The sequence below is a fragment of the Symphalangus syndactylus genome, chromosome 17 (genome assembly GCF_028878055.3).
Source record: "Symphalangus syndactylus isolate Jambi chromosome 17, NHGRI_mSymSyn1-v2.1_pri, whole genome shotgun sequence".
Classification (NCBI taxonomy): domain Eukaryota; kingdom Metazoa; phylum Chordata; class Mammalia; order Primates; family Hylobatidae; genus Symphalangus; species Symphalangus syndactylus.
In genome coordinates, this window is record NC_072439.2 from 12,718,873 (window position 1) to 12,732,122 (window position 13,250).

The 13,250-nt window shown below is 54.0% G+C and overlaps 1 protein-coding gene across 3 annotated transcripts in view; it reads right to left on the reverse strand.

Annotated features, from left to right (window-relative positions):
• Positions 1 to 65: 65 nt before the first annotated feature.
• The window catches only part of TLE2 (TLE family member 2, transcriptional corepressor), a 34,850-nt gene continuing 21,665 nt past the window's right edge, over positions 66 to 13,250 (reverse strand). For 2 of the 3 annotated variants that reach the window (XM_055247169.2, XM_055247166.2), the window contains exons 13-20: positions 12,625 to 12,785; positions 11,636 to 11,712; positions 9,185 to 9,434; positions 8,503 to 8,750; positions 8,219 to 8,366; positions 4,733 to 4,883; positions 2,998 to 3,074; positions 66 to 356 (exon numbers count right to left, since the gene is read on the reverse strand). In XM_055247169.2, the coding sequence (XP_055103144.1) occupies positions 249 to 356; positions 2,998 to 3,074; positions 4,733 to 4,883; positions 8,219 to 8,366; positions 8,503 to 8,750; positions 9,185 to 9,434; positions 11,636 to 11,712; positions 12,625 to 12,785 (1,220 nt within the window). In that variant the 3' untranslated portion in view covers positions 66 to 248. The remainder of the gene's footprint in view (positions 357 to 2,997; positions 3,075 to 4,732; positions 4,884 to 8,218; positions 8,367 to 8,502; positions 8,751 to 9,184; positions 9,435 to 11,635; positions 11,713 to 12,624; positions 12,786 to 13,250) is intronic. The other variant, XM_055247170.2, reaches the window with a different exon arrangement.

Genomic DNA, 13,250 nt, shown 5'->3' on the forward strand with positions numbered 1-13,250 from the left:
TCCCAGTAACCGTGCCCAAGAGGAGCAATGATCACCGGTTCCCCAGCCCAAGAGAGAAATGCGGATGTGATAAGTACATTTTATTTCCACCGAGGTCCCCTGCCCATCGGCCCCCACATGCAGCAGCCAGAGAGCAGATGGGATGAACGGTTTCTAGGCAGGGCTGGGAGGCGGCTGCTGGGATGTCTGTCCTGGCTGCTGATTCCCCTGGGAGTCTGGACTTCGGGTACAGGAAGGGGGGTCATGTCTCAGTAAACCACCTCATACACGGTGGCCTTCTTGTCCCCCGAGCCTGTCACGATGTATTTGTTATTTCTGGAGATGTCACAACTCAGGACTGAGGACGACTCCTTGGACTGCCAAGGGAAGGGGGAGAGAAATGGGTGTGGTGAGGCATAGCCCCCACAGATAGGTGTGTGGGCAAGGCTGGGGCAGAGTCGGGAACAGGTCAGGACTCACCTACTGAGTGATGAGTTTGCTTTTTTTTGAGATGAGTTTTGTTCTTGTAGCCCAGGCTAAAGTGCAGTGGCGCAATCTCAGCTCACTGCAACCTCCACCTCCCGGGCTCAAGACATTCTCCTGCCTCAGCCTCCCGAGTAGCTGGGATTATAGGCGCCTGCCACCACGCCCGGCCAATTTTTTTTTTTGCGTGTGTGTGTGCATATAATTTTTTGTGTGAGACAGGGTCTCACTCTCGCCCAGGCTGGAGTGCAATGGTGTGATCTCAGCTCACTGCAACCTCCGCCTCCCAGGTTCAGGCAATCCTCCTGTCTGGAACTCCCAAGCAGCTGGGATTGCAGGTGCGTGCCACCACACCTGGCTCATTTTTGTATTTTTAGAAGAGGCGGGGTTTCACCATGTTGGCCAGGTTGGCTTTGAACTCCTGACCTCAGGTGATCCGCCTGCCTTGGTCTCCCAAAGTGTTGAGATTACAGGCGTGAGTCACTGCACCCGGCCTAATTTTTGTATTTTTAGTAGAGACTGGGTTTCTACTGTTGGCCAGGCTGGTCTCAAACTCCTGACCTCAGGTGATCCACTGCCTGGGCCTCCCAAAGCGCTGGGATTACAAGCATGAGCCACCACGCATGGCCGAGCGACTTGTTTTCTAGAGACAGGTGCTTTGGAACTAAGTCTGATGGGCAGAGCAGGGCCTCCATTCCCTCAATACCAACAGAAATGGAACTGAAGTGCTGCCCTTTCTGGAAGCTCAGAGTGGGTGTGCACCAGGCATGTCACACAGCACAGCAGAGGGCCAAGGCCATGGCATAGACCAGGGATCAGCAAACTTCACAAAGGGCCTGGTAAACATTTTAGGCTTTGCCTAAAGTCTAAATAAGTCTATGTCACATATTCTGGGATTTTTTTCTTACAACCCTTTAAAAATATAAAAAACTGGGCCGGGCACAGTGGCTCACATTCATAATCTCAGCACTTCGGGAGGCTGAGGCAGGTGGATCACCTGAGGTCAGGAGTTCCAGACCAGACTGGCCAACATGGGGAATCCCCATCTCTACTAAAAATAGAAAACTTAGCCAGGCATGGTGGCGGGCACATGTAATGCCAGCTACTTGAGAAGCTGTGGGAGGAGAATCACTTGAACCCAGGAGGTGGAGGCTGCAGTGAGCTGAGATTGTGCCACTGCACTCCAGGCTGGGTGACAGAACAGGACTCCATGTCAAATAACAACAGAAACACTGTACCATCGAGGATGGGCATCATTAAAAAGATGGCCAATAATAAATGTTGGTGAGGATGCAGAGAATTTTAAAACCTCAATCACTGCTGATGGGGATATAAAATTTGAAAAACAGGCCGGGCGTGGTGGCTCATGCCTGTAATCCCAGCACTTTGGGAGTCCAAGGTAGGCAGATCATGAGGTCAGGAGATCAAGACCATCCTGGCTAATACAGTGAAACCCCATCTCTACTAAAAATACAAAAAATTAGCCAGGTGTGGTGGCGGGTGCCTGGAGTCCCAGCTACTCGAGAGGCTGAGGCAGGAGAATGGTGTGAACCCAGGAGGTGGAGCTTGCAGTAAGCCGAGATTGTGCCACTGCACTCCAGCCTGGGTGACAGAGCGAGACTCCGTCTCAAAAAAAAAAAAACAGCTGGGCACGGTGGCTCACACCTGTAATCTGAACACTTTGGGAGGCCAAGGTGGGCAGATCATCTGAGGTCAAGAGTTTGAGACCAGCCTAGACAACATGGTGAAACCCTATCTCTACTGAAAATACAAAAATTAGCCAGGCGTGGTGGTACATGCCTGTAATCCCAGCTACTCGGGAGGCTGAGGCAGGAGAATCAATTGGACCCGGGAGGTGGAGCTTGCAGTAAGCTGAGATCGCGCCACTGCACTCCAGCCTGGGAGACAGAGCAAGACTCTGTCTCCAAAAAAAAAAAAAAAAGATGGCAAATTTTATTTATTTTTTTTTATTTATTTTTGAGGCAGAGTCTCGCTCTGTCGCCCAGGCTGGAGTGCAGTGGTGCAATCTCGGCTCACTGCAAGCTCCACCTCCCGGGTTCCTGCCATTCTCCTGCCTCAGCCTCTCGAGTAGCTGGGACTACAGGCGCCTGCCACGACGCCTGGCTAATTTTTTTGTATTTTTTTAGTACAGACGGGGTTTCACCATATTAGCCAGGACGGTCTCGATCTCCTGACCTCGTGATCCACCCGCCTCGGCCTCCCAAAGTGCTGGGATTACAGGCATGAGCCACCGCGCCTGGCCGGCAAATTTTAGATTTTATAATGTTATGTGCATTTTACTGCAACTAAATTTTAGAAAAACCAACAGGCTACGGGCAGATGAGGCGAGGCCTCCGGCTGAAATTCCAACCTCTGCTTTAGTACCTGGGTGGTGGGGAGGCTTGCAGGGGCCTGAGGAGGGGTCCGGGTGGCGGGGGGGCCTGGGGGACGGGGACAGGGGCAATCTCCCTGTCTGACCCTGGCATACCCGGGCACATGGCCCTGCAAGGGTGGGGGCTCCAGACCGCCGAGTACCTGGAAAATGCTGGCCCCGTACGGCGTCCTCCAGGCGTTGAGCAGGTTGTCCTTCCCAGTGCTCACAAACCACCGTCCTTGGGGAAGGAGAGCAGCAAGGTTCAAGGAGGGGGCACTAAAGAGAGACCAGGGCTGCAGGGGGAAGTGGGGCAGGCTGGGTCTGGGTCTGGCCTCTCCCTTTTCCTTTTTTTTTTTTTTTTCCTAGAAAGGGTCTTGCTCTGTCACCCAGGCTGGAGTGCAATGGTACAATCATAGCTCACTGCAGCCTCGACCACCTGGGCTCAAGCGCTCCTCCCACCCAGCCTCCCAAGTAGCTGGGACCACAGGTGTGTACCACCATGCCCACCTAACATTTTTATTTTTTGCTGGGGGCGGTGGCTCACACCTGTAATCCCAGCACTTTGGGAGGCCGAGGCAGCCAGGTCACTTGAGGTCAGGAGTTTGAGATCAGCCTGGCCAAAATGGTAAAACGCTTTCTCTATTAAAAATACAAAAAATCAGCTGGGCATTGTGGCAGGCACCTGTAACTCCAGCTACTGGGGAGGCTGAGGCTTGAGAATCGCTTGAACCCAGGACGCAGAGGTTGCAGTGAGCTGAGATCATGCCACTGCACTCCAGCCTGGGCAGCACAGTGAGACTCCTCTCAAAAAAAATTATTTTTTGTAGAGTTGGGATCTCACTATGCTGCCCAGGCTGGTCTCAAACTCCTGGCCTCAAGTGATCCTCCCACCTTGGTCTCCTAAAGTGCTGGGATTACAGGTGTGAGCCACTGTGCCCAGCCCAGGTTTTTGTTTGTTTGTTTGTTTGTTTGTTTTTTGGTATAAGATATCCCATGTACTATTTAGGATATACTTACACTAACGAATGATTTTTTTTAAGAGACAGGGTCTCACTGTATTGCCCAGGCTGGAGGGCAGTGATGTGATCATAGCTCCCTACAGCCTCAAAGTCCTGGGTTCAAGCAATCCTCCTGCCTCAAGCCTTCCTAGTAGCTGGGACTACAGGTGCGACCCACCATACCAGGCTGCTTTATTTTTTTTTTGTACAGAAAGTCTTGCTATGTTGCCCAGGCTGGTCTTGAACTCCTGGTCTTGGGTGATCCTTCTGCCTCAGCCTCCCAAGTAGCTGAAACTACATGCATCAGCTACTGTGCCTGGCTTAAATTTATTTTCTTTTTTTTTTTTTTTTTTTTTTTTTGAGATAGAGTCTCACTCTTGTCTCCCAGGCTGGAGTACAGTGGCATGATCTTGGCTCACTGCAACCTCCACCTCCTGGGTTCAAGCAATTCTCCTGCCTCAACCTCCCAAGTAGCTGGGGTTACAGGCGCCCGCCACCATGCCCGGCTAATTTTTGTACTTTTAATAGAGTCAGGGTTTCACCACGTTCACCAGGCTGGTCTCAAACTCCTGACCTCAGGTGATCTGCCTGCCTTGGCCTCCCAAAGTGTTGGGATGACAGGCGTGAGCTACCACACCCAGCCTTAAATTTGAATCTCAGATAAGTCATCAATAATTTTTAGGACAGGTATATCCCAAATACCTCATTATTTGGTTTTTAGTATAAGTATATCCCACACACCATTTGGGATATACTTGTACTAACGATTTGCTTTTGAGTATATAAAACTTAGTATATAAATAACATTATTTGTTATTTATCTAAGATTCAGATTGAATAGGCACCCTGGGTTTTGTTGGGGTTTTGAGGGCGTGCCACCCCGTCCCGGAAGACACACCGCAGGAGGCAAACTTCAGGGACAGCACGCAGCTCTCGTGGAGGTGCAGCTGGTATTTCTCCGGCTTACGGACATGCAGGATCTCCACGTTGCTACTCTCCATTCCGACCGCCAGCCAGTCCTGGTTAGGGCAGTGGCCCAGGGAGAAAATCTGGGGGTAAAGAGGGAAGAGATGGGGTCACGAGCCCCCCTTCGTTTTGTGTTGAGACGGGGTCTCACTCCATCACCCAGGCTGGAGTGGCACAATCATGGCTCATTGCAGCCTTGACCTCCAGGGTTCAAGAGATCCTCCTGCCTCAGCCCCAGAAGCTGGGACTACAGGCACGCACCATCACGCTGGATAATTTTTTTTTTTTTTTTGAGACGAGTCTCACTGTGTCCACCCAGGCTGGAGTGCAATGTCGCAGTCTCAGCTCACTGCAGCCTCTGCCTCCCAGGTTCAAGGGATTCTCCTGCCTCAGCCTCCCAAGTAGCTGGAATTACAGGTGCCTGCTAGTACGCCCGAGTAATTTTTGTATTTTTAGTAAAGACGGAGTTTCACCATGTTGGCCAGGCTGGTCTCAAACTACTAACCTCAAGTGATCTGCCCGCCTCGGCCTCCCAAAGTGCTGGGATTACAGGTGTGAGCCACCATGTCCAGCCTACGAGCCCCTTTGGATATTCGGGGGTGCCCAGCACCATCAGGGGTTGGGGGGTGGAGTCCAACATTCTCCCTCTTCAGCCTCCCCCCCAGAGAAAGGCAGCTGGCCCAGGACTGGGAACACAGCAGACAACTGCATGTTGAATCATTAATATTAATCAGAATTACACAGAACCCTAGGGCCGCACATCCATTATCTGCTCTGAGTGCACAACAGCACAGGGAGGAGGGAGAGAGGAGGGAGGAGGGAGAGAGGAGGGAGGAGGGAGGAGGGAGGAGGGAGAGAGGAGGGAGGAGGGAGGAGGGAGGAGGGAGAGAGGAGGGAGGAGGGAGACAGGAGGGAGGAGGGAGAAAGGAGGGAGGAGGGAGAGAGGAGGGAGGAGGGAGGAGGGAGAGAGGAGGGAGGAGGGACAGAGAAGGGAACAGCCAGGCAAGGACAATCACGCCCCTTAAGCAGATGGTGGAAGCTGAGGCAGTGTCCCCTCAAGGCCACAGAGCAAGACTATGAAAGACCAGGCCTTGGCCGGGCTCTGTGGCTCAGGCCTGTAATCCCAGCACTTTGGGAGGCCAAGGCAGGCGGATCGTCTGAGGTCAGGAGTTCATGACCAGTCTGGCCAACATGGCGAAAACCCATCTCTACTAAAAATGCAAAAATTAGCTGGGCGTGATTGCAGGCACCTGTAATCCCAGCTACTCAGGAGGCTGAGGCAGGAGAATCGCTTGAACTTGGGAGGTGGAGGTTGCAGTGACCTGAGATTGCACCACTGCACTCCAGCCTGGGTGACAGAGCAAGACTCTGTCTCAAAAACAAAAACAAAAATAAGACGGACTGACCAGGCCTGGGAGACAGAACTTCTCACTCTTAGCTTGAAATGTTCCCCATTTTATTTTTTTGAGACAGGGTCTCACTCTGTCGCCTAGGCTGGCGTGCAGTGGTGCGATCATGACCCACTGCAGCCTCAACCTCCTCCCAGGCTCAAGTGAACCTCCCACCTCAGCCTCACAAGTAGCTGGGATCACAGGTGCATGCCACCGTGCCTTATTTATTTTTTGAGACGGAGTCTCACAGTTTCACCCAGGCTGGAGTGCAGTGGCGCGATCTTGGCTCACTGCAAGCTCTGCCTCCCGGGTTCATGCCATTCTCCTGCCTCAGCCTCCCGAGTAGCTGGGACTACACACGCCCGCCACCACACCCGGTTAGTTTTTTGTATTTTTAGTGGAGACAGGGTTTGACCGTATTAACCAGGATGGTCTCGATCTCCTGACCTCGTGATCCGCCCACCTTGGCCTCCCAAAGTGCTAGGATTACAGGCATGAGCCACGGCGCCTAGCCCACCGTGCCTTATTTTTAATGTTTTTTTGTAGGGACAAGGTCTCGCTATGTTGCCCAGGCTGATCTCAATCTCCTAGGCTCAAGCAATCCTCCTGCCTCAGCCTCCCAAAGTTCTGGGATTACAGGCGTCAACCACTGAGCCTGGGCTGGAACGTTCCCCATTTGCAATACTGCTTTTCAGTTTTATTATTATTATTTTTATTATTTTTATTTTTATTATTTTTATTATTTTTGAGACAGAGTTTCGCTCTTCTTGCCCAGGCTGGAGTGCAATGGCATGATCTCAGCTCACTGCAACCTCTGCCTCCCAGGTTCAAGTGATTCTCTTGCCTCAGCCTCCCAAGCAGCTGGGATTACAGGCATGCACCAGCACGCCCAGCTAATTTTGTATTTTCAGTAGAGACGGAGTTTCTCCATATTGGTCAGGCTGGTCTCGAATTCCCAACCTCAAGTGATCCACCCACCTCAGCCTCCCCAAGTGCTGCGATTACAGGCATCAGTCACTGAGCCTATAGTCCAAGACCAGCCTGGACAACACAGTGAAACCCTGTCTCTACCAACAAAGACAAAAATTAGCCGGGCATGGTGGTGCATGCCTGTAGTCCCAGCTGCTCAGGTGGCTGAGGCACGAGAATCATTTGAACCTCGGAGGCGGAGGTAGCAGTGAGCTGAGATCACAACATTGCATCCCTATCTCAAAAAAAAAAAAGAAAGGAGGAGGAGCTTGGGAGTTAGGAGTTAGCTCCTCTTAGGTTTCAAAGAGGAGGGGCAAATGAGATGGGTCTTGAGGGATGAGTAGGAGTTTGCTAATTACAGAAAGAAGAGAAAGGCATTTCAGCCACAGGGAACAAATGTGCAGAGGTCTCAGAGCTGTCCCAGAGTATGGTGTGCATGAGAACAGCCCATGGAAACCCTGAATGACAACAAGGAGCTCACAGCTGCCCCCAAAGCAGTGAGAGGCAGGATCTGGGGTCACAGTGCCTGAAGATTCACTCTCTTTGTTCAGCCCTGAGGAGCCCCCAGCTCTGTCCCGCCTGTTCACCATGTCCTTCAGCTTAGGCTCCACCTTCAATGGGGACCTCTCCATGCCCAGCTCCTCCTACATCAACCTCCACTCTGTCCTCCTGGCCAGTAGCTCCCCCATGGCGACTCCTTGGTGGGGAAGTGTGTGTCCCGCACTCTCAGCTGGGTCCAGAGATTAAAGGCCAGGAGAAGAACCCAGCTACGCGAGGAAAGGCACATATAAGGGTATGGCTGGACAAAAGCAGGTGGGGAAGTTGATCTGGGGGTCTCAGTAGCCCCACAGCTTCCTATGAATCAGCTCTTTTGTGTTCCCCTACGTCTTTAGAGAGTTAAAGGGGAAGCCTGTGGATGTGTCTGGGGGACAAGAAAGATGGACACCACAGCAGATGGGAGTCCTGTCCTGCCTCTGGAAGTGGGCACCTCACAAGGAGAGGAAGGGACGCTGGATTCCTGGAGCTTCCATTCCCCTCCCGCCAGAACCGAACAGCACCTGGGAGCTGAAGTCATGCTGCTGCAGCTGGCGGCCCTCCCGTAGGTCCCAGCAGCGCACCGTGTTGTCCAGGCCCCCTGTCCAGAGCCGAGTGCCGTAATCGGAGATATCAATGCAGCTGGCGCCGTCCGTGTGGCCCTGGAACTGCCTGGAGGAGGAAAGGCCCAGGCATCCATCCTGGAATTCGAGCTGCCCCAGCATCCTCCCAGGTCACACTCCTCCACTCCCCCTGCACCGAGAGCAGCCGGGGGCTTGCCCAAGATCCAAGCGCACCCGCCACCCACCTGACCATAGTCTGATTATGCAGGTCCCAGACCACGATGTTGCCATCGCTGCAGCAGGAGAAGCAAACCTTGGCGTCGGGGCTGACGGCCAGGGCGTAGCAGGCTGGGGCTGAGGAGGTCAGCTCGGCCTTGATACGGGGGGTGGGCGCCGCCAGGTCCCAAATGGACAAGGTGCTGGCCTCACCGCCCACGATCAGACTCCGGCCGTCCGGCAGCAACTTGCAGGAGCGAATGTAGTTGTCTCGGTTCTGGGGTTAGGGAGAGAAGCAGGGGCTGGGGGTTGGTCCCAGGTGAGGTCTCTAGAAGCCTAGCTCAATGTGGGGGTCTCTGGAGCCCAATGTAGCCTCATCCTGATTAGCCTGCAAGCCCTACCCTGATTGGCTGGTGAGCCCCGCCCCTTTGACCTGCAAACACTGCCCCCCATCTGACTATAAGCTCCATCCTTTACCTATAAGCCCCACCCATAGTTGGCCTGCAAACCCTGTCCTGATTGTCTTGCAAGTCCAATTCTGATTGGCCAATGAGCCCCACCCCTTTGGCCTGCAAGCCTTGTCCCATGTGACTACGAGCTCCGCCCTTCACCTGTAGCCCCACCCACGGCCAGCCTGCAAACACCGCCCATTTGAACATAAGCTCCACCCCTCACCGGTGACTCCCGCCCACTGTCCCACCCAGCCCTCACCAGGCAGTCGAGCTGGGCCACAGGCGTCTTGGCCCCAGGCTGGCCCACGTCCCACACCTTCACACAGCCTTTGCCGCCTGTGTACACGTGCTGCGTGGAGCCGCTGATGGTGACCGCGCAGACCACCTCGCCGTGTGCCAGCGTGTGCAGCTGCCGGGCGTGCCGCGGGATGCCCGCGCCTACCAGTGCGTCCGACGGGAAGGGCACCGGCTGCATCTGCCCATCCGCAGATACGTGGAAGGAGTAGGCCCTGGAGAGAAAGACGGGGCATGACCCAGCCCTGGGCACCACGCCCCCGCACCCGCACCTGGGAGGGCAGGGAGACGCCTTTGTCCTGCCTGGCACCCTCTGATGTTTTATTTTTTGTTTTGTTTTTTGAGAGGGAGTCTCGCTGTGTCGCCCAGGCTGGAGTGCAGTGGCCCGATCTTGGCTCACTGCAACCTCTGCCTCCTGGGTTCAAGCGATTCTCTTGCCTCAGGCTCCCCAGTAGCTGAGATTGCAGGCATGCACCACCACGCCCGGCTAAGTTTTTTGTATTTTTAGTAGAGACGGGGTTTCACCATATTGGCCAGGCTGGTTTTGAACTCCTAACCTCAAGTGATCTGCCCGCCTCGGCCTCCCAAAGTGCTAGGATTATAGGCGTGAGCCACCATGCCCAGCCTGATGCGTTTTTTTGTTTTTTGAGATGGAGTCCCGCTCTGTCACCCAGGCTGGAGGGCAGTGGCATGATCTGGGCTCACTGCAAACTCTGCTTCCCGGGTTCAAGCGATTCTCCTGCCTCAGCCTCCCAAGGAGCTGGGATTACAGGCGCCCGCCACCACGCCTGGCTAATTTTTTTGTATTTTTAGTAGAGACGGGGTTTCACCATGTTGGTCAGGCTGGTCTCAAACTCCTGACCTCAAATGATCTGCCCACCTCGGCCTCCCAAAATGCTGGGATTACAGGTGTGAGCCACCGGGCCCGGCCTCTGATGCATTTTTTAGAGTAATTTTCTCTGTTATTATTTTGTAGAGATGGGGTCTTGCTATGTTGCCCAGGCTGGTCTCAAACTCCTGGCTTCAAATGATCCTCCCGCCTTGGCCTCCCAAAGCACTGGGATTACAGGAGTAAGCCATGGTGCTCGGCCTCTGATTTAGGAAAAAGGCAGGACAACATGGTCAAAGGTGATACGGGACAGTCAGCGGGTGGCACAAATACACAGGGAGTCTAGGTCGTGGTGTGGCACATGGTAAACAAGCGCTTAATAAATGTTCATTCAACCGAGGACCCACAAAGACACCTTGAGTGTTCCAGACCAGCTAGAGGGTGCTGTCCTAGGAGCCCTGGCCACCTGTGACCGATTGAAACACTTAAACGAACTAAAATTAAATAAACATTTTCAGACCCGCACGGTGGCTCACACCTGGCATCCCAGCACGTTGAGAGACCGAGGTGGGTGGATCATTTGAGGTCAGGAGTTCAAAACTAGCCTGGCCAACATGGTGAAACCCTGTCTCTACTAAAAATACAAAAATTAGTCGGCGGTGCTGCGCGCCTGTAATCCCAGCTACTCAGGAGGCTAGAGCAGGAGAATCGCTTGAACCCGGGAGATGGAGGTTGCAGTGAGCTGAGATCTCACCACTGTACTCCAGCCTGGGGGACAGAGCGAAACTTCATCTCAGAAAACAAAACAAAACAAAAATTTTCAGCTCCTCAGTTGCACTGGTCACATTTCAAGTACTGAAAGCCACACCCAGCTGGTGGCGACCGGGTTGGCCAGCAGTGGGTCTAGAACTTCCATCACTGCAGAAAATTCTGTGGACACTGGGGCCTGATCTCCTCTGGCGGAGCCGTCCTGGACGATGCAGGGTGCTAAGCAGCATCCCCGGCCTCCACACTCCAGGCCAGGGACGTCTCCTCCCCCAGCTGTGACAACCACACGTGTCCCCCGACATCGTCCAGTGTCCCCTGGGGGGTCAGAGTCTACTTCTATGGAAAGCCAGTGGAACTCTGAGTAGCTTACACAAGAGACTTTCTTTTTTTCTTTCCTTTTTTTTTTTTTTTTTTTTTCCGAGACTGAGTCTCACTCTGTCGCCTAGGCTGGAGTGCAATGGCACAGTCTCAGCTCACTGCAACCTCCACCTCCCGGGTTCAAGTGATTCTCTTGCCTCAGCCTCCTGAGTAGCTAGGATTACAGGTGCCTGCCACCACGTCCAGCTAATTTGTATATTTTTAGTAGAGACAGGGTTTTGCCATGTTGGCCAGGCTGGTCTTAAACTCCTGACCTCAAGTGATCCACCTGCCTCAGCTTTCCAAAGTGCTGGGATTACAGGAGTGAACCACTGTGCCCAGCCCACACAAGAGACTTCCTAGAAGGGAAGCAGGGAGACCCCAACCACACAGGGTAAGACCTCAGAGGAGGCAGGGGGCTGGCCCGGGTCCCCAGGCAGGGATCCCTACCCTGGTACTCACGGCTTTCCCCCAGGGATGCTGGGTAGGGAGGAAGAGACGGATGACCCTCGGAGATGGGGATGAGACTCAAATGCCATCTGTCAGAATGCCAGAGGGGATGTCAGTGAGGCAGGTGACTCCAATCCACCTCTGTGCCACCCCATGCCCACCTGCCATTCCCCTCTCTGTTTATCAGCCCCTCCCCAAGGAAGCAGAGATGCCTTCTCTCTGCCTGTCACACTACAGATGGGAGGGCTGAGGTTTTCACTTGAGTGCACCAACCCCAAAATCTCTGTCCAGGAAATCCTAGAACTCCAGGGTTCCAAGGATCCTGAAGGGTTCTCCATCCAATGCCCAGACTGGCTCTAGGACAGGGGTCTCCAAACTCCAGCCCCCCGGGACAAATCTGGTCCACTGCCTCTTTTTGTAAACAGCGTCCCGAGGCCAAGGGGCCCTACTGCCCCTTTTCTTTTTTTTTTTTTTTTTTTTTTTTTTTGAGACAGAGTCTCGCTGTCGCCCAGGCTGGAGTGCAGTGGCGCGATCTCGGCTCACTGCAGGCTCCGCCCCTCGGGGTTCACTCCATTCTCCTGCCTCAGCCTCCCGAGTAGCTGGGACTACAGGCGCCCGCCACCTCGCCCGGCTAATTTTTTGTATTTTTAGTGGAGACGGGGTTTCACCGTGTTAGCTAGGGTGGTCTCGATCTCCTGACCTCGTGATCCGCCCGCCTCGGCCTCCCAAAGTGCTGGGATTACAGGCATGAGCCACCGCGCCCGGCCTTCTACTGCCCCTTTTCATGCAGCTTAATCACCGTTCCATTTTTCCACAATCACAAGTCCTGCTTTGTATTAAGCTTGTGGGACTACTGAGACCCCCTGATCGTCTTCCCATGTTGAGCCAGGGCTGCCTTCCCTTTCTGCACTCCCTTGTCTCTCCTTGTGTAGTTGGTTTCTCCTCCCGGTCCCCAGCCCCCGGGCCCTGCTGACACCTCCTGCCCCCACCCAAGGACTCACCATCGGGGAGCGTCCGTACACCACAGAGCTGCTGACCTGGGGGGACAGGTGGAGGCTGACGTAGGAGCTGGGCACGGAGAGGTCTCCGTTGAGGGTGCTGTGGGAGCCCAGGCTGAAGGACGTGGTGAAGGGACTGGACAGAGTCAGGGGGCTCCTCAGGGCTGAGATGGAAGAGTCGGGGACAGGTTTTGAGGCCTTGGACCCAGATCCCGCCTCCCACTGCCTTGGGAGCTCCCTGGCCTTTCATTCAGAGTTTCCATGTGCTGGTCCCACATTGGCCATAGCCTGGGACACCTCCAGACCTCTGCACTATCATTCCTCCGGTGGACACGATTTTTTTTTTTTTTTTTTTTTTTTTGAGACAGAGTCTCGCTCTGTCGCCCAGTCTGGAGTGCAATGGCATGATCTCGGCTCACTGCAAGCTCCGCCTCCTGGGTTCACATCATTCTCCTGCCTCAGCCTCCCAAGTAGCTGGGACTACAGGCACCCGCCACCACGCCCGGCTAATTTTTTCGTATTTTTAGTAGAGACGGGGTTTCACTGTGTTAGCCAGGATGGTCTCAATCTTCTGACCTCATGGTCCGCCAGCCTCAGCCTCCCAAAGTGCTGGGATTACAGGCGTGAGC